Source organism: Excalfactoria chinensis, chromosome 1 (genome assembly GCF_039878825.1).
Source record: "Excalfactoria chinensis isolate bCotChi1 chromosome 1, bCotChi1.hap2, whole genome shotgun sequence".
Classification (NCBI taxonomy): Eukaryota; Metazoa; Chordata; class Aves; order Galliformes; family Phasianidae; genus Excalfactoria; species Excalfactoria chinensis.
This window is the reverse complement of record NC_092825.1, coordinates 87601565-87628227: the sequence shown is the minus strand read 5'-3', so window position 1 is coordinate 87628227 and position 26663 is coordinate 87601565. Positions and strand designations below refer to the sequence as shown.

Sequence of the window (26663 nt, the reverse complement as noted above, 5' to 3'; positions counted from 1 at the left end):
AGGCAGGCTCTGGTTTGTTCTCGGCTATCCAAACCTCAATCACCCACAAGGAGTAGGCTGCAAAGATGTTCTGTGCCAGCCACAAATCAGAGAGCTACTAACATCTCATGTGCTCCCAGGCAAGGCAGTGAACCTGGCTGGGATGCCATTTCCTTGTTAAGCGATGCACGAGGAGCAACAGGCTGGGAGCCAGAGGCTCAGGCTGGTAACAATCACTCATTTCTATGGCAGCCTTATACTGCAGGCTCCTCAGGAGTAAAGCTACTTAGAGAGGGCAGCCAGCACAGCGGGGCTATCTTGAAAGCCAAGCAAAGCCCCACCAGCATCTTCTTCCCTTGGGTTTCATTCTTGCTTTTACCCTCCAAGACACTTCAGAGGCACTGCATGGCGCTACTTTGTGTCCCCGACTGCCCAGCTCCAACCTTCTGGATAGAGCTAAGCTTGCCAAGTGTCAAGTGTGAACTACTTAGGAAGAACAAATATGTGCACTCCCTACTCCTAGGGAGCTGCTTTTGGCTGAGAAATACTGCTCTGGATTTTAACACGAATTAGTGCAAGAGTTATGTCTCCATCTGCCCTGTGACATCTTGCTGCCCTACAGGGATCCCAGTTCAGTGCCACCAACCCCCTTCCCATCCCTCTGGTTGTGTTTGCAAGACAAGCTGCTCAAGACAAAGCATAGTGCCAGCACCACCGGTTTGGGGCCACTCAGCTTGGAAAAGGCCCCAGGGAGACTGGCCTTTCAGAATCTAATGGGGGGCTGTAAGAAGGAACAAGGCAGACTCTTTAGCAGGGTCTGTGATGAAAGACCAAGAGGAAATGGTTTCAAATCAAAACAGGGGAGACAGACTGAATATAAGAAGGATGTTTTTTACAAGAAGGGTGGTGAGACACAGGAACAGGCTGCCCAGAGAGGTGGTGGATGTCTCAGAGACACCCAAGGTCAGGCTAGACAGGGCTCTAAGCACTCAATGGAGCTGTAGGTGCCCTTGTTCACTGCAGGGGAGTTGGACTGGATGGTCTTTCAGGGTTCCTTTCACCTCAGGTGACTGCATGATTCTATGGTAATACACTTCAGAAAGGACAGGAGCCCACCACCCAAGCCACCCTGAGGCAGTAGCAGATGCCCTGATTTCCATTCCTTATGGGAACCAAATACGTGCGCGTGTGTGCGGCAGCAGGAACTGCACTGACAATACTTATTCTCAAATCCCACCTAGAAATCCCTGGCACCTTCAGCAGAGAGCAGGGGGAGCATATAGGAAATGTGGTCTCCACACAAAACTTGTCCTTCTCCTCACCTAGCAGCACGTAGTGATGGGTTCCTGGTGCCACGAGGGAAATTCACAAGGGTCAACAGCCTGTTTGGAGTGGAAATTAATTCTCTCCAGCAAAGCCCAACCTGCACTGCCTTGTCTGAAAAGCAGGGATAGGTAAAGGCAGCTTGGAAATAAAAGGCAGCTGAAAAAAATACTGATTTTTAAAACCCCTTTGAAAAAGAAATCATCTACTTGTTAAAGTTGGTGGATTCCCTTCAGGATCCTGACAGGGAAGGCAGCATTTGTGCTGTGGTATAAAGAAAAGCGGTCAGAACATGATTGTAAGCCCAGTGTATTAGCTTTGAATGAGAAGCCCAACTGGAGTCACGTTTAGTTGCTCCACGACCAAGAAATCCATGGTGAAACGCTGCAACTGTCTGCAATTATACCACTGCAGTATTCAACAAGGAAAGCAGGAAAGCAACAAACCAGCACACCCATAGCTCCCTAAAAGGGCAGTCTGCTACCAACCCGGCCGCAAGCAGAGGCGAATGGGGAACTGAAGAGTTAAGTAAGTGAGATGGCACGGCAGTTGTTTCACAGCAGCAGCAATAAATCCCCAGATTACAATAGTAGCCTTGTTTGTACATTAATGACTGGCTGGAGTGATTACAGCGACAGAAATGCTTTTCTCAAAGCAGCCAGACAAGTTCAGACAGACAGCGGGAAAGGGCACGGAAGACAAGAAAGTAGAAGAAAGGGGAGAAAAGAATCAGATGGAAGACGTGCAAACTGCAAATGAGCTCAGCTTTCTGACTCAGGGCCTGAACTTATATCCCTTGGTGCTGTGGAGCCATTTAGTCACACCCACCCTGCCCCATGCTACCCATTACCTGCACTCCTCCTGGTCCTGCTGCAGCCATACCCTGCCAGCAGCACGTTCCCTGCCAGCACAACCTATGTGCCACACGTTAGGATGCACCAACGCATCCTGGGGAAGCATTCAGCTGCATCATGCTGAGCCTCAAGTGAATTGGTTGGGACCAGTGCTCCTCCGAGTTGCTGGTGCCCTCTCCCTTGGCTGCTCCTGATGCAGGGGTAGTGCTGTTGTTCTGCCATGCCCTGCAGCCCCTTTGCTCTCAGCCAAAGCAGCAAGGGGCAGGCTCCCGCCAGCCAGCTGCTTTGCCTCTCCCCATACACCCAGTCCCGAAGCACCCTGAGGAGCATCTGGTTATTAGGACAGCTAATTGAGGTGAAGCTCAAGTGACTTCATTAAAACAGAACGGAGAAGCCAGAAAGGAGTGCTGTGTGAGAGGGGGAGGTGGCACCCAGCAGGGAAAGTCATCATGTCTACATCAAGCAAAAATGAGCCAGAGCAATGTCGGAGCCAGCCCTGAGTACAGGGATGCTCAGAACACAGAAGTTTCCAAAGAGCCCAAGCACGTGGCAGAGACAGTAGGGAGGAAAACCTCCAACCCCTCAAATATGCATGCTTTATTTGCAGTCTTTCCCCATTGCTGCAGTGCTGCAGGAGCAGAGTCAAGGACCTCCTGCAGTGAGTTGAGGTGACTCAGCTCCTAAATCCTTCTTCCAGAACTCACCTTGCTGAGGGTTTAGCTCTCCCTGATCCTGAGCCAGGCAGCTACCAGCAAGCCACTGCAGCTTAATGCAAGCCTAAGCCACTGCAAATACAAGGGCAGAGCACACACCTCTTTCACACAGGGTTAAGCTGATGTGTTTTACTTAACAATACTTGAGAGCTAAGAGCAGAGATGCTGGAAATGACTGCGCAGAGACCAGTGCCTGCCTGTCAGGGGCTCAGCAGGCACATGTCAGCAACACAGGTGTGCAACCAGCGCATGCCTCCAAAAAGCTGGCCCTGGATCTCCTGCCCTGGTTTGTCCATCTGCTTCAAAGCCCTCCTTCCTACTGATCACTCAAGAATAGAGTATTTCAGTCCACACAAGCAAAGCACCAAAGGAAGGACAGAAATAGGTTTTAATTTACATTACAGCCCTAATTTCTATTCAGCCCTTGTCTACGTCTTAAGTTCCCAAGGGAAGATAAAGTAAAAGCGCTGGCTTTCTGCTGCATGGAGAGGGAAGGAGAGACCAGCATCACATCTTCATGTTTGTTTCTAAGCAGACTGTTGACAGCCCCAGGGTGGCAGATCAGGCCCCATCCCTGGACATACACAGAGTCAGGCTGGACAGGGCTCTGAGCATCTGATAGAGCTGCAGATGTCCCTGTCCACTGTAGAGTTGGGCTAGAGGGCCTTTAAGGGTCCCAATTCAAACAGTTCTCTAAGCAGAACACAGAAAGCTCTGAAATCGAAGAACAAAAAGATCTCATAAAAACTACAATTGGATTATTATTATTTTTTTTTTTTTCTCTAACAGTCCCACTCAAAGCATGGAAATTGCTTATAACATAATATATAAACACACATCTTCACCAGACAGTAAGCTGTCTACCAAGCCACAAAGTCAGCATGAATTGAAGGTATTTCTGGAGCTGGAACAAAGGATATCGGCCCTTCTGGACATTTCCAAGCCACCTTCTTCCAACAAGGCCTTGGCAGCCCAGGGCTGTTATTCTGAAGCTAGCACCCCTGTGATGAATGAAAGGCACAGTCCATCTCTTGCAGGATGGAGGCCAAGTTCTCCAACCATGAGCAACACCTGCTCATTTCCTGCACTGAAGACGGCACAAAACAGAATTAAAACAAGCAAATTCAGCCAAATAGCTGACAGGCTTGTGCAATCACAGAAAGGCTGCACAGATTAATCCAAATAATACCCACGATTGCAAAACCCATTTTCCCAATGAGTTTCTTTCTACTGTACTTCTAGCATCCTGCCTCTTACACACACGGCAACAGCCACCTCTTCTCTTTAAGCTCTTCGTGCTCCAAGCTGCTTCTAGCTCAGGTGGCAGTGATTTAGGACACAGGGGACAAGAACAGGAAGAGAGAAGCCAAAGTGCTGTGCTTGGTAGTGCTCTGGGGACTCAGTTAACAGCTGCTCTCCCGCTTCAGCATAGCAATCAACCCCTCCATAAAAGCTAGGCTGGCACACACATTTTCTGTGCATGTTTCTGTTGGGCATCTTTATATTGAAACACTTTAATAAACGTATTTATCTTTATAACCCATTGGTCTGGGCATCTCAGAACACCCAGTGCCCTTCCCTTCTCTCAGACTCCAGCTGACCTCCCTGCTTGTGACCCCACCAGCTGATGGCCACCACCAAGTTGCTCTCCCTACAGAGCACTGCCTACAGGATTTGAGCAGCACCTTCCACAGCTACAGAAGGGGACAGCGCTTTGCCTACCAAACGTGCCATGTTTGAAGGAGGCGAAGAAGGCAACGGGGCTTCTTGAGGCGGTGGGAAAGATGCAAACGAGGATCATTTGATGGAAATGATGACACCCCTCCTCCACCATGAAGTTCTGCACTGCTCTGGTAAGGTATGCAAAGAAATCCTTTTGCTCACTGCCTCCAGGACAACTGCCCTAATGCCAGGCAGGCAGGCAGAAATGATTCACTCGGTAGTTCCTGCTGCACAAGTGACATATTCTAACTGTTTTTATGGCTTGTCAGTAACGCATCTCACAAAGACCAAAGGTCCTGAATTCTGCCCTTAGTGAATCCTGCCTCCCAACTTGAGGTATAGCCTGGTAGGTCTGAGTCTTGCAGTATACTTGGAGATCTTCTAGAGGTCAAGGCTCCAGGTTTTCCAGGCTATCCCACACACTTTGTAGTGCTGAACGAGGAGGCACTTTTAAATTTAAAGTATTCAGGAAATAAACTGTCCATTAAATAAAGACGTTTTTGGTGCTGCTGTCATTAATCCGAAGGAACACACTGTATCAAAGCAGGGCATTAAAGCAAGCAAACAAACAAACAAAAAGCAAAGAAAATAAGAATAAACTAGTAAAAGGATGTGTCTACAATGTCTCCAGTGCGGGATCAATATCACTGACTCCTACAGAATCCAGGATTTTATTTATAGAGCTTCCAGCCTTCTACTGGTGAAACTTCTGAGTGAGAGCCAAGCACGGCTGACACGCTGCTGTCCCCAGGTCTCCAGACAGCTCGTTTTTTACCCGTCAGTGCCTATTTTGCTACTGCATCGGAGTGCAAAAGGCGCTGAAAGCTGTCAGCTTCCCAGCTGCCGTTCACCACCCTGTAGGTAAATGGCAAAATGACCAGCACAAAGCTTTCCGCTTGCTTTGCTGCTTGAGTGCGTGCCCTCAGTGGAGGCAGGCTGAGACACCAGCCCAGGCAAAGCACAGATGCTCTGCTGGCTGCCTGCTCAGGGGCTGGGAAAGGCACAGCACAATGGAAACACCCAGTGTTTCCCATCCAGAAATGCCTTCAGCTCTGCCTGCTCCTCACCTGAAGCTCAGCTTGCACAGCATCTGCTTGTTCTCTTCATCACCAACCAAGATAACAGCTTGTCTCACAAGCACCTATAAAGACTGAAGGCTCAAGATTCCTCATGCACAGGAGCTACGGTATGCAAATAAAGAACGTACTGTGAGCCTGATAAGTGATCTTGTATCACCTGTGTCCTGGGGAGACAACTTCTCTTAACTACCTGATCCAAATGGGTTTGTTTGTTTGTTTGTTCCTCTAACACAAGCAAGCAGAACTGGAAACGAACACAGAGAGATAGATAGTGGTCTCAGAACAAATTCTCCCTTGGTTTCATGAAACAGCTGAAGAAACAGAGGAGATACCCACCACACAGAACTATTCCTCAGGAAAAGAGTGTAATGTTTGTTCAAACCTCAAACACCAAAGAAGTAACCCTGAAGACAACCATGGGAATATCCCAATCAAGGAAAAGCAATGGTAGCGCTTTATTAGATACCCAGGAATTCAACCACGAAACAAAAACCACAGGAAATCAAGCTTTACTAGTCCCTCTACTCACATCTTTCACTCTTCCTTTTGTGCAAGTACTCTTACCAAAACTCAGCCCCGGTATCAGCACCAGTGGGGACCCATTCATCCACTCAAACAAAATAAAGCCACCAAAGGTAGATTCAGGAGTGCTGTTTGTGGCACAGCTAGGACACATACTCCCACCTCGCCTATCGAAGCCTTGTTCCCCAAAACCTAGGCCTATAAAGTGGGACAGTTATAAAGGCTATCATATTTCAAATGGTACCTAAGTTCCTGTAAACATAACCTTCAGAAAGGAAGAACAAAAGAGCTTTTGGCCGTTCCCTTTTCTGCTACATTAAAATGACAAGAAAGATTTATTTTTCTTAATTATTCTGTACTTTTTCCAAAAGCCTTGCTTGAACGCATTAGGTATTCAAGTCTCCTGTGCCCGGCAGACTCAAGGGTGACTTGAAGAGCTCATGGCAGCATAGAAAGAAGAGTGGGGAAATCAGTGAGGGAAGGGAGCTCCTGACAGACTCTGAGAGCTCTTAAGTCTTGGCTTATCTCTGTTAACAAAACACCTGGGAGAAAACTTCTTTGAGGAAGACATGATGTCTGTAGAACACTTGCGAAGATGGGAAAAGGGCTCGCACCTGAGGCTCCGGACTGTTCCACCAGGCTGCTGCTTCCAGATGTCACCACTCTACAGTGAAATGAATTGCACAGCACTGATGCACCCTACTTCACCTAACATAAACAAGCAGGGAAGTGATCAAATAAGGCAAAAACACCCCTTGTTTAAGACAAATGTTCATTCTCCTAACCGTCACTGAGAAAGAAAAAAGCACACCAAAACATAAAACAGACAGAAAGCCATTTTCCCTTAAAATTCACTGCAAGTTTATTTGACTACTCGATCATCCCCAGACATCCTGGATCTATTAACGGCTGGTTTATGCCAGAAAAATCCATGCAAAGTGATTTCAGTTAAACTAATGCAGCCTCTTATACTTGCATGTTAAAATAGTTTTACTGCATATTACAATCCATGCAGTTTACTTTGAAAATCGAAGGACGTCCACACAGAGAAGGGGGTCTTAAAGAGATTGAAAAGGATATACAGCTCAAATCCAAAACAAACTGCATCATACAGCGCAAGAAAAAGGCCAGCTTCCATGTTGCCAACACCAACCCAACCTCCAACACTGACACAAAACAGTATGAAAAGAATTTGAAGATAAAGAACTTAAGAGGCTGGCAATCACAGAATCAAAGAACGGTTTGGGTTGGAAAGGACCTCAAAGTCCACCCAGCCCCAACCCCTAGTTGTGGGCAGGGCTGCCCCCCACCAGCTCAGGCTGCCCAGGGCCCCATCCAAACCTGGTCTGGAGCACCTCCAAGGATGGGGCAAATAATTGCGAGGTTTGGGCTTTGTTTGTTTTCACAAAGCCTCCAGTACCTGTCACATATTAGAGGTGATTATGGAGCTTTTCTGCTGACATGCTCAACAGCACACACCTGCGAAAGCCTCTCATTTCCCTTTTAAGTGTTTCTCTCCTTCCTGTCTTCCCCTTTTATTTATTTATTTATTGCTTCTTTGCAGGTTCCTCATTTACCTTCAGACTCAACCATTTAATTTTTAATAAAAGGCTTCACTGTCTATCCCCTTCCTCTTCAAAGGCCCAGTTTTATTCTTCTGCCTCCTCTCAGTCCCCCCCCAGCCTAATTGTTATTATTATTTTCACCCTCAGTAGTCTCATTTGCTTTTTTCTCCGCTCCAGTCTCTCTGTTCCTGTTGTCCCCTTCTGTGCTAAGTCCCTTTCATCCCTCATCTCCCTCTCGCCCCTGGCCAAGCATCCAAATACACACGGAGCAAGCGTAACCAAGCAGAAATATGAAAGGGATCATCAAATGCTTGCCCCTATCTATTCAAATATTTGAGTTGTAATGATTAAGTTCTAGAAGATCATAAATATTTTTTTATAGAGCTCTGCATGTCTTTAATAAACCCCAGCTTCTGCCTCAATGGCAGGCAGGACTGCAGTTGCTGAGCTGTTTCCTATGCATTACAGGAGATTTGCTCCAAGGTAAAAGAGAGGGATGCCCGAGCTGGGAGCTTGAATTATAAGCAAGGAGATTTCATTCCCCACCGCTGCTTGATTGAAATTCAATGCCTCCCTCTCACCTGCTGCTTTGTGATGCTAACCTCTCCCAGATTGCCCACAGTTCCCCTCCCTGCACGGCAGAGCAGCCATGCTCTCACCCTACCCAGGCACCCTCACTACAGATGCACAGGAGGGCAGCTCAAGCATAGCCTCTTTCAGGGCACGTCCTTGCTATGGAAGCGATGACTTCACTCCTTGCCAACCAAGGTGCTCAAAGCTGGCTGGAAAAGGAAACCGAAGATGATGCACTTTGGGGTTTTTTTTTTCAGTGTGTTGATAACTTCCCTGTTTCTTTATTCTAGGGGAAGTAGGGAAGCCCCTCCATCCCCAGACAGACAGGACAGGCTCCTGTCAGGAGATGCAGCTCCTGTCCTTCTGCAGGGAAGTGCATGCTGCTGTTTAGCATCCCACAAGAAAAGCAGGTCCCGCCAGCACAACAAACAGGCTCCGAACACTGCACGGGACAAATCCTGGAAAGCACCCCCAAACCCTTTATTTATCCTGCTTCCAGTGCTCCCCAGATACTTTCCCACAGGGCAGAGCCGCTTGCTGGGACCTCAAAACAGTCTTCTGCCAGGAGGAAATAAATAAATGAAATAAAGCACGCCCACGTGCGGGCTCATGCAATTTTAATCAAACTAATGCCTGCAAAAAGGGGGGATGGAAAGGCGGGGGCAGGGAGGGATTACGGTGTCACTTGTTCAAAGCTCTCCTGTTTATTCCACATCTGCGATCCCTCCTGAGCTCCCACCAGCAGCAAGGAGCACGAGACGCACAAAGCGAACACGCTGTGCACACCAAGCTGTCTCTTTGTTTTAGTCGCTGTCTGCCACTAATGTCAGCCAGAGAGCACTCCTGGGAGTGATGCTTTGCTGCAGCTAATGACACACCAACAGAAGCACGCCAAAAAGGGGAATGAGGAAGGCAGGAAACTCGGCACTCCAAAGGGCAGATAGATGAACAGCGATGGGAGTATGGAGCCTAGACTTGCTTCCACAGGGCTGGGAGAAGGGGGTGCCAGGAGCACACACCACATCCTGCTTACAGCAAGAGCACGCTGGGGGATGAGGGACATCCACAACAGTGTGATGGGGATGGCAGCAAAGCAGCAATGCCAATGCTCACCTGTTCTGTGGGAACCATTAGGAACCACCTGGGGAAGCTGGCCTCCGCTCAGTGCACCACCTCCCTCTGATACCCAAGAGCTGCCTACCTGGGCACTGACATCAGGAACAGGATCCCACAGGACTCAGCCCTGGGCCTCAGGCACGGGCCACCATTCCCAGATGGGGATTAAAGCCAGGCAGATGGGAATTCCAAACATGCAACAGGCAAAGCCGTGTGCATTCCCCAGAGAGGCAAAGAATTGGGTGCCGAGGAGATTAACCCAAAGGAAACAAAGGCAAAATGTGCTGAAGAAGCTGCTGCTGCTCCCCCCAGAGGAGCACCAACATGGTGAGCAGGGATGAGGGCAGCGCCTGCACGAGCAGCATTGACTGCTGCCAAAGAGACTCCTGATTTTACACAGCTGCACAACAAGCAGCATGAACAACTTTGTTGGCCCAGCAATGCAATAGTACCTCATTATGAGCAACATGAGAGGCTGCCCTGGCAAAGAGACTCTTTTTGCACGCTGCCAGCAGGCTGGTGACCGGGAGACACATTTATACTCTGCCTCTTCGACGGCCAGATGTGTGTCATGACAGGCTTCAAGTGACATGTCCCCAGTGCTAGTGCTGCTGTCGCAGAGTACAGCTGCCTGCAGCGATACCACCTTGGGCTGTGATGCTGTCATGTCTCATAAGCCTAACCAGGCTGGGTTCCTGGTAGCACAGAAGAGCTGTCCCACTACTCCACGCACACACCCCACCAGCAGTCCTGCATGTCACCATGAGGACCAGCATTTCTGTCCCAACGACGTTACCCCACAGATGACAAGGGATAGGATGGACCCAGGCTCTGGCCTTGCTGGACCTCACAGATGTGCGTCCAAGCCATGGCACTGCTACCTATCTCACCACACCAATAGCCTCCCAATTCTTCCTCTCCCCTTCTCTCCACTGACATCAGACCCTTGGCAGGAGTCTCTTGAAGCTGATGAGATCTGACGAGCCCCAGGTCTCTGAGGATAGGCAGGCAGCAGACGCTGCTCTGGCCGCAGACATAAGGGAGTGGAAATGATCTGAGAGCAAAGAGTGCCAGCATCTCATTTCCTACAGCTCGCCAGCCCGTTACTCATAAAGTCACTTCAAAAGGAGCTCCTCAAAGCGTGCCATGCTGCCTCCTACTTCCCAGTCGCAAGGGGAGAAGAAGAAAGGGTGGGAGGCAGTGCAACAGTAATTACTGCATCCCGATGGCACTGGGGGAAAGCAGTAGTAAAATCCTGCTCTCCTATTCCAGGGTCTGGAGCCTAAAACAGTGCCTAGGGTATTGCTGAAGGACACATTAAAAGGGTGTCAAAGAACCCCTACGAGGCCCACAGCAGGCGACCAACCGGAGGTGATGGTGCCTTATTTCTGGGGGGCCTCCTCCCACTGCAAGAGGGAGTAAGCGTGTTCTCTCCACCTCACCAAGCCATAGTCCTTTGGTTGTCCATCCCTACACACAGCCCTCCCTCGCTCCAGCACCTCCGGGATGCCACACTCCTCCACATCCCACTGTTCTTTACCACCTACACAATGTCTTCTTCCCACCTGCCACACTGATTACACAGGGACACTGATCCCACAGGGCTACCTGTGCCAGTGCCACATCCACTGGATGCATTCACACACCTGTGTGAGTTCAGCTGCCAAATGAGGCTTTTTGGATGACTGACAACCTCACGTCCTCTCCAGCCTTTTTGCTGCGTCCAAGTGCAGCACTGCCAGGTGGTTCATCCCAGCACACAGCCATCACCTGCCATTCTGCAGGGAGGTGTACAAATGGACAGGTGGCATTTGTACACCTGAGCTCAGAAGGTGACAATGCAGTGCCAGAGGGCTGATGGTCATCTGCAGTACACTGACACAATACTGGATAACGAGGCACCAGTGCCTCATGTTAACCCCCTAATTTAATGACAGCCTCACATTAACCCTCTTAATTAAACCTTTAAATCACGGTTACCTGCTGCTTTGGGACCTGCTTTCAGTTTCCATTCTGTAGCACAGCTCAGCAGGTGGACTCTGTACCTTCTCACCCACAGCAAGAAGTCTGCTATCACAAGTTATAATCACAACACCCATTCGGTAAGGGATGGTTCCAGAAACACCTTGCTCTCAAAGAAGAGGCTGGAAAATCAGAAGAATAAGGCCTGAGAAGATCTGAGCTCACACCATGCCTGAGACAGAAGGACATCCCCAGGGCGGTCATCCCTACACCACCACCTCTGTGCAGAGCCCTGCACTAACATTTTAAACAGCGTGAATAAAAGCCTACAAGACTCAGGGAGCCAGAGCGCGGACACTGAAAGGCTGCCATCCCACCAGGGATGAAGATGCTGGTGGTGGTGCTCTTCCCATGTGAAGATGGCACAGAAATCCTGAACTAGGGAAAGGCATTAGTGTAACCATGCTGTGAGGTCAGCTAGCTGGCTCAGGGGCTGGGTGGGAGGGGGAAGATGCCAGCCGCTCCCCCGAGGGCCAAAGCAGCGCTCTCACGGTTCTCGCTGCTCTGCTCCTCACTACATCCACTTGCAAACAGCTGTCTGGCAGCATTACCAATCAGTGCCGCACGGAATAACGTTACATTTTCCCCAGCTCTGCTGTGCTATCTTCTTTCTTCTCCACCTCCAGCTGCTGCTTTCCTTCCACAACCCCCAGGCTGGAAAGCAGTAATGCATTCCTTCGTTTTTATCCAGGATCTACTTTTCTAATAATGTAAACAATTTACTTGTAACCCATGCAAAAAAAAAAAAAAAAAAAAAAAAAAGAAGAAAAAAAAAATTAAATACAGTTAAACCCACTTAAAATAAATACTTGCTGAAGGAATATCAGCTGGAGACTGCTCTCTGACTTATAATAATCCCACTGCGCCCAGGGAAATCCTCTTAAACCTATATCAGATAAAGATTGTAAAACTGTTATAGGGCTAAACTGACAGGGCAGCCACAGAATCAAGATGGAAACATTTCTCCCCCATCAGCTTTCTTTGCCCCAATCTCAGTTTCAGCTCCCCTCCCGGCACATCAGGAGAAGCCCTCCTGCCATGGGCCTGCGCCACAGAGCAGGAAGCAGTGGGGAAACAGAGTTTGGGACAGAGCTGCAGGCTGCTCAGCCTGGAAAGCATTGGCATCCTGGGAAGATCCTCCTGGAAGAGATGTTAAGGCACATGTGAGATGTGGAGGTGATCTGACACAGCCAGCATGGCTTCACTGTTGGCACACCATGCCTGACCAACATGGTGGCCTTCTATGATGGGGTGATGGTATGGGTGGACAAAGGAAGGGCAACTGATGCTGTCTCCCTGGACTTGTGCAGGGCCTTTGACATGGTCCCGTACCACATCCTTATCTCTAAATTGAAGAGACGTGGATTTGAAGCGTGGACTCTTCAGTGTTCATCAGTGTTCAGAGTTCATCTGATGATCACAAAGGGTTGCGGTCAGTGGCAGGAAGGTCAGATCCAGATGATATTTAAGGTCCTTTCCAACCCAAGCCATTCCACGATCAGCTGCAGGAGCAGCTACCCTCATCATTCCGGGCAGCAGATCGACAGGAATGCAGAGCAGTCCAACCCAGGCTGGCACCAGAGAACAGATAGAGCAATTCTCAAGGGAAAATAAAGATAAAAGGAAAAGGAAAAAGGAGCAAGCAGAGCAAGACGTCCCAGAAGAGGTAGCAGGGAAAAACCAAGCAGCGTGGAGTGCAAAATGTTGCTGTTAACAGAAAAACAGCCAGCTCCATTGTGGGATTTCTCAGCGCTGCAGCTGGCTGGAGCTGCAGGGACCGTCCTCCGCTTTCAGAGTTCACTGAGCAATTGCTGAGACCAGGGACGGCTGCCATATGCTGCCAGCTGCACTCCACATTAACGCCGAGTAGCTGTCAGGAGGTAGGGGAACAGAGAACCCTGCACCCCATCAGTCTGGCAGAGCTGCCAGAAATGCCAGTGGGGTACACTGGCACGCATGCTGTGGTCCCTGGGGCAATGCCACCAGGCTGCCCGCTACCTGTCACACACAGGAATGCATGACAAAGACTGTGCCCCACGGCCACCCTCATCCAGGCAGCTGGTTCAGCTAGGGAAGAACGAGAGCCTCCAGTGGCCTCCATTTGGGGAAAAAGACCAGGACAACCCAGATACCCAGCCTAAAGATTTTTTTTATCTCACCTTAGAAACCTTTGCATTCTTTACCTCTTATTGACACCAAGCACCCAGACATGATGGCATCTAGGTAAGCAGCCTGTACATCTCCCATTGCTCTTCTCAAAGCAACAGACTGAAAGATATGCTATTTATAAATAGGACATTTAGGACTACCAAATACCTCGTTCTACTGGGAACTGGCAAAGCAGACGGGGGAAGAGCTGGCAGGATAAGTGATACAGGCACAAAGGCCGTTGAGCACAGCTCTAGCAGCAGAGGATGGCAAACCTTGCACTGGCACCCAGGTGACCTCTCTGGTCCCATTGGGTGATGCTGAGCAGAGCCAAGTGTACCCCAAACCACCAAGAGACCAGGCTGGAGGTTGCAGCCCTGAGCCTCCTAGAGCCAGGCTGTTGCCAACTCTTCTCCTTTCCAAAAACATGGTCCCACTTTACTATTCAAGTTCAACACCACACAGAAACCTACTCAAGCCAAATGCTGTGATTCTTCACCAGTTGAAGGCACGTTTGCATTTGGGCTTTTACACTTTCCTTTATGACAGGTAAAAGGCATCATAAGTCTAGGAGGGAGAGGGCCCATTTTAAAGGCCTAAAGGCTAGAGCCGAGAGCAGAGCGCTGTGCAGTCGCCCAAGACTGTATTCATTTCCATTTTTAGAAATGCATTTTAAAATACATTTCTTTCCTACAGTGCCTATGCACACGCATATAGACACACAGAAAAAAATAGCACTCATTTCCACCTCATTTTCCACCTCAAACCTGTTCCATGTGCCAGCTCAATTTTAAGTACCCCTACCTGAAACGGGTCAGTGTAGGCCAAACATATGGAACATGGTGATATGACCTCAATGTGTCTCATGCCAGGTTTCCCACGAAGGGGTAGGTGTGTGAGAAACAAGCAAGGATTCATTCCACAGCTGAAAGCCCAAAGGTGCCCTGCAACTGGGCTGCCTGCAGCTGTGAGGAATGGAGCAGGATGATGAGGAAGGGGAAAAACACAACAACACAAAGAAGGGAGAGAGTAGATACAATGGGTTATGCATTTGTTCAGGTATAATCTAGCTAAAATTTGTTCTATTTTGCCTGCACACATAGAAGCAGAGATACGTAATACGATAACAAAAAAAAAATAAAACTCGGGCAAGCAATTCCAATGTGAAAGGAGACTGCACACTGCAACAAAACAGGAGTAATTGGAAGCATTTAGCAGGAAAAAATAACACAGAGGACAAGATAAAGATGCAACACAATAACAAGTGAGCCTTCTCCAGCAACACGAGGATGCTTGGAGAGATTTCTGTTAGAAGCTTTCAGCTACAACCTGAATAGTACCCACAAAAAGGTATTGTAAAAAGCACATGGAAGAACCAGCCCATGCAATTCATTGCCAGATTGTCTACAGCTAAAGCCAAGATTAAAAATAAAAAAAAGGAGAGGGAGGGAGGGAGGGAGGGAGAGAGAGACTGGCTCTGTGAGCGGGTCTTAGTGCCTTCCTCCTGCAGCAGGGTCACAGCTGGCAGGGCCGGGTGCCCCAGCCTGGCAGCTCCTACTATCTGCACCGCTTCCCCAGGGCAAAGCCAGCACAGAGCTGGAACAGCACTGTTTCTAGGATGCAGGGCTGGAAATGAATCCCGTTCAGGATCATTACCAGGCAAAGCAGAAATATAAGCCTTTGTTCCTAACTCCCGTTATCTGAGGAGCTCAAAGCACTTTACAATTATTTAGCTTAGACTTTGTGAAAGGCTTGTACGGCTTGTACGCTATTATCCCTAATTTCACCAGCTGGAAAGCAGGGAGGGAGATAGAGAGGGATGCGCCCTGGGAGAGGATGCAAGCTGGCGGCATGGTGCAAGGCAGGACCCGATGGCCAAAGCCTCCCAGTCCCACACTGCTCCAGAAACTGGGTGCTGTGCGTTGCTGCTGCCATTGCCCAGGCTGTGTCCATAGGAAGGTAAATATGTTTACCCATGCTCCTCCCTCTCTTGTTATCAAGAACTCCTTCTCCATACACAAGAATAGAAAGAAAAAGCAGAGCAGTGTACATCAAATGCTTTTTCATTTATTTTTTTCCTTTTTCTGAGACTACTACAGGGAAATGTAGCCATGGGAAGGAGGACGGTAAGAACAAAATACCCTGTGTCTGGCTGCAGAGGACCACCTAGGAGAAGGTATTTGAATTTGTTTTTAATTTTTTTTCTATGCCAGCTTAAGGGGAATTTGAAAGCGAAGGACATTTTACTCCTCTGGGGAACTAATTAGTGCAACAAGCACAGCCCCAACAAGCAAAGATGAATATAACTCACAGAGCAGGAATTTCAACAACAACCAACCCTAGAACTTACGTTGGTTAATTGACTGCTCGGCCAAATAAAACATACACGTGCTTCACAGAGGTAGCAAAGATGGCCTCAGATTTCCCAGAGTCTGAGACTAGGATCTCCAGATTTCACCTTCGTACAAATTAAAGCAACAAAGAAAAACTCCTGCAAACTCTCAAAAGAAATAAGAAACATAAGAAATACAAGAAATAGGCCAGAAAAAACCCTGTACTCTCCCATACCCTCTGGTGCCTAACACTGTTTTCTACTGCCCCACAGCCAAGTGATGCACCATAGCACAATGCAGCGTGGAAGGGACCTTCAAGGTCTGCAGTCCAACCTCCTGCCCAAGCAGTGTCAGCTATAAAGTCAGACCCAGTTGCTCACTTGATCCTTGTCAGGTGCTGAAAACTCCTACAGAGGTGATGGTGGGCCACCTCTCAGGGCAGCCTGAGCATCTTGTTTCGATTTTTATCTCCTGGCTCATTCTTGCACTATGCACAGCTGGTAAGGGTCTGGTCTCTGTCTTCCCCAAGATGCAACATGATGGCATGTATGACACTTTCCCCTGCCCCTCAGGGAGAGAAATAAGAAAAAGCAGCATAGAAAAAAGCACCTACTCAAACCAGTAGATCCTTGTCCACAGGACTGCTGTCTTTCACTTTGACACCTCCCTTCGGGGAAGACACCTTCAGCCCAGTTAACAACTGGAATTGTGCACAGCCAGCAAAGTCCATGAGACCCGTGTGAGCAGAGGTGTCTGCTCTCATGGTGAGTGACCCCGGGCCACCAAGGCAGCTGCTGCTCTCTGCAGCACAGCAAAGCTCGGTGAAGGCATTCTGCCTCAGCTCTGCACACAGACAGATCACGTATGGCAGCACTTGACAAAGAAGAGAAGCTGCTGGCAACAAGCAGCAGCAGCTGTTACAGGCAATAAAAGTTCACTTCATTCTTTTTGCCTCTTACGTCTGTGGAGAGCTGAAGGGGACAAGTTCTCAAGACCTTTGGTTGCAAGTTTAACCAAAGAGAACAACCCTCTTCTCTCAAAAGCCTGTCTGAGATGCACTTGGCTCCTTCTTTTCCAACAGTGAGTGTCTGGCCTGTAAAAATCTTCCTTCTACCTCCAGCATCACCAAAGCTTGTGATGCTGAATGCCAAGACAAGAGGCAATAGGCCCAAACTTGGACACAGGAGGTGCCAACTGAACATCAGGAAGCACTGCACCATGCAGGTGACAGAGCTCTGGCACAGGTTGCCTACATAGGTCATGGGGTCTCCCTCCTTGTGATCTTCCAAAGCAGACTGAATAGACCTGGACAGCCTGCTCTGGGTGACCCCTGCTTGAGCAGGGGCTGGAGCAGGTGGCCTCTAGAGATGCTTTCCCACACCAACCATGCTGGAATTCTGTGAAAGCCTCTCAGGTTCCCAGCTAATCCTCTCTGCCATTGGAGGACAGGAAGGCCGGTGACCATCCCTGGAGACACCAGCCAGCTCCTGCTTGCAGCTGAGACCAAGTGCTACTTGGCTCTCAAGTCTGCCCCAATTACTCTTCCTTGTTCCGCAGTACCTTGGAGGTTGCTATGCATCTCCCTGTCCTGAACCCTTTTTTTTCTTGCTTTAACTTATTAAGGATTGATGCTGCACAGCTGCTTCCCTGAAAATACAGAGTTCAAGAGCTGCCACCTCTTCAAGTGCTTTGAAAGGCTTTCTCCAGCCCTGTCGCTACCTGTTAAAGGAAAACCTCAAAGCTTGATTTCCTCCCTCAAATCAGTTACTTTCTGAAGAAGAGCTCAACGTTTTTTGGAACACAGATGAAAAAAAAACAACCACTAAGATAAAAGTCTGAAACTTCTGAAGAGGTTAGACCTGGGCCTCTTGGCTGATATCTAAGTCAGCGTACAGGCACACAAACAACCCACTGCAGATACAGAGTGGAGTACAAATTTGCAGTGACTCACGCACTCTGAAGTAACTGCCATGTGCTCACTTCCACCCCTCAGCAACACACAAGTTTATTTACCCATCAACATAAGATGAGAAGCACGGGCCAGAATCTCAAGACTGCACGGCACTCCTGCTGCTTCACCCAAATTACTGCACAGAAACACCTCATCAGCCACTGTGGGAAGAACTCGACACTAAATGCCAAGTTAAGGCTCTCTCTTCAGTCAAGATACCATAACCTAAACAAAGATAGGCTGCCCTCCACGTTTGTCTCTCTGTTCTCCGACTGCAGACACTGCCCCAGCACCTAGCTTAGGCAATATACATGGCATAGATGAGCAGGACAACACTTCTGTAAAAAGAAAAACCACCTTCCCCACCCCCCACAAATAGCTTCAGCAATTTCATATTGGCCTTGGAGAACTGAACTCTATCAGCTCTACTCAGAAGGCAAACAATGGAACTGCAGACTTTGTACATGGGCTTAATCCTTTCTCATAAATCAATCACAAGGACACGGTTCCACAACATCCTGCAGAGTTGCACCTATTTGTTTGGTTTTGTTTGGTTGGTTTTGCTGCCTCACTCGGCCCCTGTAATTCATCTAAGATGTGATGGGAGGAAGAATGTAGGACATCTCTCAGCCTGCGCATAACCTCTTCTTCCCAACAATGCTGTTCAGAAGGAGAAGAGAGGCAACAAGTTATACAGAGAGACTCGTTTTTGAAGCAACTGAAGTGAACTGAAGGCTGATTAAAAACATTAAGCCTTGGTATACATTCCCCTACAGCACAAGGCCCTTGAACCACATTACTGGCTTGATTCCCAGCTTAGGTGAGATCAGTGTTTGTGATGCATGCCTAAATTCAGATCAGTGGAGATTGCAGTCCCTAAAAGTGCCTGGGGAGAACTGTTTGCTCCAGGCCATCAAAGAATCATTAAAGGCTGGAAAAGGCCACTAAGATCCTCTAGTCCAGCCATCAATCCATCACCACCATGCCTGCTGCACCGTGTCCCTCAGTGCCACACCTACCCTCTTCTGATGTCACATCAGAAAAGCAGCACTAGATTGTAGCCAATTTCTCCAATGAATAAAGGAACCTCATGATGAGACACCAAAAGAGGGAGGACAACCAGCCATTTTTGTTGTCCATAAGGTGCACTGAGCTGTATTTTGAAACCCAACCAGCTACCAGTTCTGTTTTTCAGCAATTTCAGAAGCCCTGATACTGCTCAGAAGGCAGGAGCAAAGACACATTCCAGCCACTGCTGCAAGCAGAGAAGTGCTAGTACTGAAAGTAGACCATGTGTGAGCCTGTACTGCTGTCTCATCCAGCCCCAGCAAGCTCCCCCATCACAGGGCTGTATGCCTTGGTGAAAAGGGGGAAGACTCTTCCCTCAGCTCTTCCTTCAAGCCACAGGGCAAACCAACTCAAAGATCCCAGTGCAGCGAGCCTAAAACCATCCATTTCACACATAAACAGAGAGAATAGAGATGCTAACAAACCTATCTCCCTCCAGGCTTTTTTGCTGCCAAAAAAGAGCCACTCAATCTAATGAGTCAATTAAAAATTCATAACTGGATGAAAGAAAGAAAAAAAGGTTTGGTTCTGTTTCTGAGAAAATGAGAACAATAACTCTCATATGTAGCATCCACGTAGCTCTTCTTGACTAGAGCCCGTAGCAATGATGCCAGCTTGAAAAGCCACCACCTGTAGCTGCTGACCCTTGTGTGCAGGCCCTCTCACATAGACTCACTGTCAGCAAACAGAGCTTCAGGGGCACCTCACAATGGCTCCCAGCACTGCTTTCAGGTGTGCTGCACCAGCAAACTGTTTCTTTATAAGGGACAGGGTGGCATGCATGGTCCTGGAGCACAGTGGAGACATAGCTGTACCTACAGCTGAGCTGCAAAAGGTGCCAGTGGGAGAAAGGCTGAGGGTAGCAGCACAGGCTGGAGGTGTTCCTATTACCCTACCCTCTGTGAGGGCCTGCCCTTCACAAGGCATCACACAAGGGCACACAAGAATTCAGATTCTGTCAGAGTTTCATTAAAACCCAGCAAACACCTACATAAATACACACTCAAAATGCAAGTGACCCAAAGTTACTTCTGAAGTGGATTTCTGGAAATGAATTAAGCTAAAGCAAATTAGGTCCGCACGTTCTGAGCGTGAGCATCCACAAATGGGCATAATGTGATTTAACTAATCCACTAGAAGTTACTTTAGATCAATTTCCTTGACTACCCCTGACACATGTAAGCCCTGAAGCTGGTGTCCTCAAAGCATGGCATCCACGGATGCCTTTGGTGCTCGGACCCAAGTTCCATGTGCCCTGTGTACCAGCAGCAGCAGTGGGACAGAGCACAACCATCTCACCCAGAAAGCCCGGGGCTGGTCACCAAGGAAGCTGCTGAGCAACAAGTAAGACTTGAAAGGCACCAGTTCCTGAGCACTAAGGACACAAAGACAGTGTCAGACACATTGGCTATGCTCACCCACATCCCCTCCCCACTGCACTCCTTAGGGCTTACAGTTGGATCATTTTCTTTACTTCTCCACCCTGCTGATTCCCTATCATCATCAGTATCCTGTAGGTTCAAGTCCCATCCCCTGACCTGGGAAAACACCAAACGGTAATGTTCAGAGTCTGAGAACTCATTCTCTCTTAAGTGCTGGGATGTGAAGTAGTGGCTGTTGGGCTATGGGACAGCAGACTGTGCCACAAACCTACTGATGAGCACATCTCCCTATCTGCAGTGGGAAACCTGCCTGCATCTGTACAGGCTTGAGACCCATACACATCCTCGTGCCACTGTGTACAGAACAGCACGTCATCCCTGGTAGCTTGGCCATCACCTTGACAATACCAGTAAGAAAATGGGAAACCAGCCAACCCCACAGAGCAAGCCGCCCTTTGAGACTCACCTGTCAGGTTTGTCTTGGCACTGTAGCTCCCAAAGTACCTCTCATCAGTGTTGGGCGTGTGGCACTCGTACTCCCCAGCATCTCGGTCCTGCAGCTCCGTGATGTGCAGCAGCACCGCATCCCCCTGCACCCGCTCCACATAGATCTCTTGGGCGCGCACCCGCTGGGTGTAGATGGCGTAGGGGAAGGAGGGGTCGGCGGTGCTGACGATCTGCACCTCCCGTTCCGAGGCTGAAGGCAGGTAGATGGACCACTGGAAGGTCTGCTCTGATGGGCCCTGGTAGCCGCTCACCTTGCACCACAGTGTGATGTGTGAGCCCTCTGTGCGGTACAGGGGTCCCTCCTGCACTGCCACGTGCCGCTGAGCGAATGCCATGCCTGTGGGAAGAGAGCAGAGCAAAGCAGCATTACTTCCCAGCAGGCTGCCCATGTGTCTCCCCCCAAACACATCATGGCCACAGTTGGTGGAAGCCCCACCAGCAGATTTCCATACCCCACACAGTGCCATTGAGGCTGGGCAAGGCACTCGCTTGGCATCAGTGAAGCGATACCGGCCAGCTGGTGGGACACAACAGAGATGTGTGTAGAGGCTCAGCTGATAGCTCAGCAAGAAGGCAGCAGCTCAATTGTGGTGCTGTAGCAATGGGCTCTGTGGGGGGACTCTGCTCTGAGCAAGGCTGCACATTCTCAGCACCGCTCTGCCCCCTCCACCACACAGCCACTGTTTTTGTTTCACCGTGCTCTGACCCTCCTTGGGTTTCAGGCCACAAGCCCCCTCCTCCCTCAGTAAGCCTTGCAGTTGCTCCAGCTGGTACAAAATCCCATTGTTTTCCCCTCACATCCAGCTCATCTACATTCTCCAGCCTCTCAGTCACACACTCGTGAAGGTGCACCAGGATACACCACACTCCTAGCTGTGCCATTCCAAGTCTATTCAAAAGGAGTATATTTGGTACACAACAAAAACAATTAAAGTTAATAGAGGGAGGGGGCACATTACATTCTAAGGCTCACCACCCCTGGCTGCTGGAAATCAAGACCCGGTATTGCATGCTGTACACATGCAAAGTCATACAGCTCTGAACAAAGACAGGGCAGCAATTTGCTATATTTTTACACAGATTATGGATGGCTGGCCCTTGGGCTCATGGCACATTACCAGCACAGCCCTCCAGGGGCCAGATAAATTACAGCAATCTATCTTGTTTGTTGCTACATCAAAAGCTGGAGGTCTGGAGACCACGGTGGGTGTTCATCGGTTATTGAGTTACCAGCAGCATGTGCACATGGTGAGGCCAATCACCCTGGCTTCTGTGACTGCTTGCTTGCCATCATAAAACAGCAATAAGCCGATTTAAAGCAGGTCCTGCGTAATCACGTTTGCAAATTTCATCCTCCCCATGTTTGTGCGCACACATGGTGATGTTTTTGTTTCCCCTCTAATTTTTGACAACAACGTTCAAGACCAGAGAAGAGTTTCATCCTTCAAAAACTTGCAACTTGCAAGCAAAAGCATGAGAGGATTTTACCAGCTCCATCTCGCCCTCTGGCCATCGGTGTCCAGACAAAGTTTTTCATGACAGACACCTTGGATGGGAGCCAGGAGAGATGGTTCTTACCAGCTTAAAGCAAATGGTGAAAAATGGGTTCAGCACGTCCATCAAGCCATGCAGCTGAACAGATGGAGTGCAATTCAAACTATTAACTTGCGCTCGGCTAACTGCTGCTTCAAATTACGTTTCTTTTTACTCTTTATGAAATAATGCGATTTCAAGAGATGGATGTATGGGGAAATCTAGCGCATTTGAACCAACAGCGAGAGGAACTGCAGAGGCAAGCACTCCCCACTTGGCTCTCCATCCAATCTCTTCAACCCAAGGACAGATGCCACTAGAGAAAACTAACATCTATGGTGCAACGAGACCCTCCTCTCTCCCTGCAAAAGCCAAAAGACAAAGCAAACACTGCTGCCTTTGAAGTGAAGGACTGTTTTTAAAGCAGGAAGGGCAAGATCTTTATTGCATACAAAGGTAGCTTGGAATACACATTTGGTAGGCACATCTTAGCCTTACTGTAGCATTCAGACACCCTGCTTGCAAGAACAATTAAAATTGCACCACCATGCAAACATGCAGCAGCAGGAACTAACAGTTGCAAAACCAACTCTCATTTGGTTATTTCTTAGTTTCTAAGCAGATGACTGTTGTACAGTTGACTTTATCTAGGAACACTTTGAGGTCTTCTCCAACCAACCCACTGCAAAACAATGTTCCATCAGGGACCTAATCTCTCTCACGGGCAAAACAACAACCGCAGGCACACACAGTATGGATCTCCATGTCCCAGTGTGTGCAGACAGGATCCTATGAGCTACACGGCCAGCAGTAGGGTGGCCTTCTTCCTTCCCTTGCCAGTGGCTTTTGGGAACTGGCAGAAAGCACTTCTCAAACAAATAATGTAACTGAGAAAGGGAAGGAGAAAAACAATCAGCTTGAGACAAGCATCCACCACGATAAGGGCTCTCCCCAAATAGTTAACTACTTGTGTGGTGAAGTATGCTTGGCAGTTTTCAAGCTCTGGGAATTGCTGTATTCAGGCACGCACAGTATCAAATAGCATTTCTTAGTGAGCAAGCGTTTTGATTAGCAAAAATAAGATGCCGAAGATCCCATTTTAAACTCTCATCTTGTCCTCTTGAAGCAAGAGAAGAGCTCACTGAAGGAAGAGCTCTGCGCTCCACACCTCTCCTTGGAAGCCTAGGAGACAATTAAGGTTGGCATTTGGCTGGTACTTCACTGGCACAGCTGGCTTTTAATTGCAAATCCAATATAATTTACTGACAATGCAAGGGCTGATACGGGAGTGGTAGCGAGCCAAGAACAACTTTAAAATTAATAAGAAGTGATATGTTCATGCGTCTGCTTCCCCACCCCTCCTCCCCCCAAAAGAAGTCAGCAAATACTGCATGCTTTAGAGAAAGCACTCCCTGATCCTTATCCCTTCCAGATAAGGGCTGACTCACGGGCCTTTTGAGCTAAGAGCAAGTCAAGCAACAGCCAGGCAGCCCCTCACACTTATGCTGGCATTCCTCTCCCCCAGGCCCCACATTGGAGAAAGGAAGGTACATGGGGAGAGAAGGTCTCATGTGACACAGTAATAAAGCTCTGCATCACACTGCAAGGGGATGGGCAGATGCTCATTCCCAGCACCTCCCATGCACTCAGCAGGCTCCACAGGCTGCAGTTGCATGCTGAGCAGCTTGGAAAGGCAATCCAAGAGGGATAGCTTCTCAGCAGTATGGCAGGGGAGAAATGTAATGTCTCAAAGCCAAGACTTCAGTGCCTCTCTGCTCAATCAACAGGCCAGAAAGGAGCGTTGAATATCCCTGTCAGCTACGCATTTCACCCAGAAGAGCTATAATTCAGTCTTCTCAGAATCAGCACCCTCCTACTAATGTCAACTGGCTACAGCCAGTTAGCTTTTCCACACAGACACACAGAGCTCCAGTGTTCAGGCAGAAGGGGTCCTATCAGGTGCATGATCTGGAACACTACGATGACGCCACCTTTCAGAAAGGGCCAAACACTTATTCTTTGGAAAGGAGGTGGACCTTATCAGTTTTGTTTTACACAAACAGGTGTGCAAACTTGTATCTGGTAACACTGACACATGGCTTATCACAAAGGGTAAGTTGCTACGATGTGAGGACAGAAACTCTACCATATCAACATACCAATAAAAATTAGGCAAGGATCACAGATTCATGAAGGTTGGAAAAGACCACTAAGGTCATCTAGTCCAACCACCACCATGCTCACTAAGCCATATCCTTCAGTGCCACATCTACAATGATGCATCAGAATCTTCCTGCACAAACACTCCCCCCAATGCTGAAAGTGTGGGTCACATCTGCACCACACCATAGCAAGATGCATCAAGGTATCTTAGAAAGCAATAGTCACTGCAAGCATAACTTTAAAAGAGCAACTCAGGAGCATTATCCCGGACTTCTATTCACAAGAGAGCAATTAAAAAAATCTTCATATTTTCCATATCTTCCAGAAATGCAAGGCTGACAGCTCTGAACACCAAATGGATTACACAGCTTGAGGGATCTTTTCTACTCCCGCAGCTTTGCAGCAGTTTTCCTTCTCTTGGAGGCTCTAAAGCAGTATTTGTCAATAATTGAACTGCATGCTAATAATCCTAAATTCTCCTTAAAAAATTACTTTGTGCCATTGACTACAGTTAGCAGACAGTAAACATTTCCAAAGAGATCCCTCTTCCTTCTCTCATTGCTGCCTGCACAAATACACAGAGTGCATCTGTGTCTTCTTTTGTTGTTCCTATTGTTTGTCCAATTTATGGGTTTTACATGAAGAGTTTCAGAAGAGAGCAACAAGGACAATAAACAGTAGAGAACGGCCTCTATGTAAGAAATCGCAGGCCAGTTAAGGCCTTGGAAAATGATAACCTCCAAGAAGATCTGACAGAGGTCTGTACTACTGCATGTGTCATGGAGAGGATGGTCGAGAAGTGACCACTTATCATCTCTTCCTGTTTAAAAAACAAAGGGCCGTCAATCAAGATCGATCAGGTCCAGTTTCACAACAAAGGAGGCAGTTCTTGCAACTGCACACAGCTGAACTGGCGACTTCCATGTCAAAGAATACTATGAATGGGAAAAGATGCACAGGTTCTTACTGGGATGGGAGTTATTTGAAAGAGGAATACCAGGTAGGTAGTAGAACCTATCAGGTTCAGGAGGCTCCCAAGATGAGCTACAACTCCATATTAGAACCATCCTCATGCACCTTTATCATCTGTGTAATTGCAGGCGATACCCTTCAGCCATGCAGCCACATCTGGTCTGCAGGCTGTGCTACAACAGGAGCTTAACAAAAAAAAAGGCACTGTTACAGCTTTTTCTCTAACAGCGCAGCCAACTCAGTTCTGAACACGGCAAACTGAACTGGTTCCCCCCAGACATCCTACGTACTAAAGCAGGAAGCGTCACCTGTGTGTAGGGCAGGGAAGGGGAGCGCACATAAACCTTGCATAGCTATGACAAGGGAACATCTGCATGAGACCACAGGAGCTGGCAGGATGTTTCCAGTAATGAAGACAATTCATGCACAAGTGCTGAAGAGCAGTCCTGCTAAAAACACTTATTTCCTAGCCCGAGTGAGGCACCAGGCACGCAGCATCCACGAGCAGGTGCCAAGCGTACCATGCATGGCACTGACCACAGCACCATGGGAGATGCCATGCCAGCATCATGGGCAAAGCACCATGGCAAACAGTAGGGCAGATAGAAGCATCCTCGAGCTGCAGCAGCCTGTATGTTGGCCACCCTCACAGCACACTGTTGGTTGCAGCCATGCAAACCGTGCACCCCTGTAACCCATTCCTCCTCCACGCTGCAATTTCCCACCCCAGAACAGGAGCACCGTGCTCTGCAGCAACCTGGCTCAGCTCTGCTGCAGAACCAATGGAATAATCAGACATCCACAGAACCCTGTTTCCTTTCACAAAGGCTTTTCCAAGCTCACAGTTGTGTGGCCATTGACAGCACTTCCCCAAGTGGCCATCTTAATTTTCATCGACTGAAGACTAATGTAATCTCTACGGGTGACCCCACTACAACAGGCAACACCAAAACAGGGCCAATCTTCTAGCAAGGCACACCTGCTATTCTGTGAAGTCTCCTGTTAACGTGCACAAATAAAAATTAGGTTCGAGCTTAATTTTTGCATAAATGAGTCACAGCAGGGAGAATCTCTGCACGCAGCAACCTGCTGCCAGATGGAAAAAACAATGCTATCAGAAGAAAACATGCAGCATACC

At 48.5% G+C, this 26663-nt stretch overlaps 1 protein-coding gene across 4 annotated transcripts in view; it reads right to left on the bottom strand.

Annotated features, from left to right (window-relative positions):
• IGSF3 (immunoglobulin superfamily member 3) overlaps positions 1-26663 on the bottom strand; it is a 181689-nt gene that overhangs the window by 137254 nt on the left and 17772 nt on the right. For all 4 annotated transcript variants that reach the window (XR_011902971.1, XM_072330664.1, XM_072330647.1 and 1 more), the window contains exon 2: positions 20817-21194. Coding sequence is in view for 3 of the 4 variants with exons in the window: in XM_072330664.1 (XP_072186765.1) it covers positions 20817-21194 (378 nt within the window). In the remaining variant the exon portion in view is untranslated. The remainder of the gene's footprint in view (positions 1-20816; positions 21195-26663) is intronic.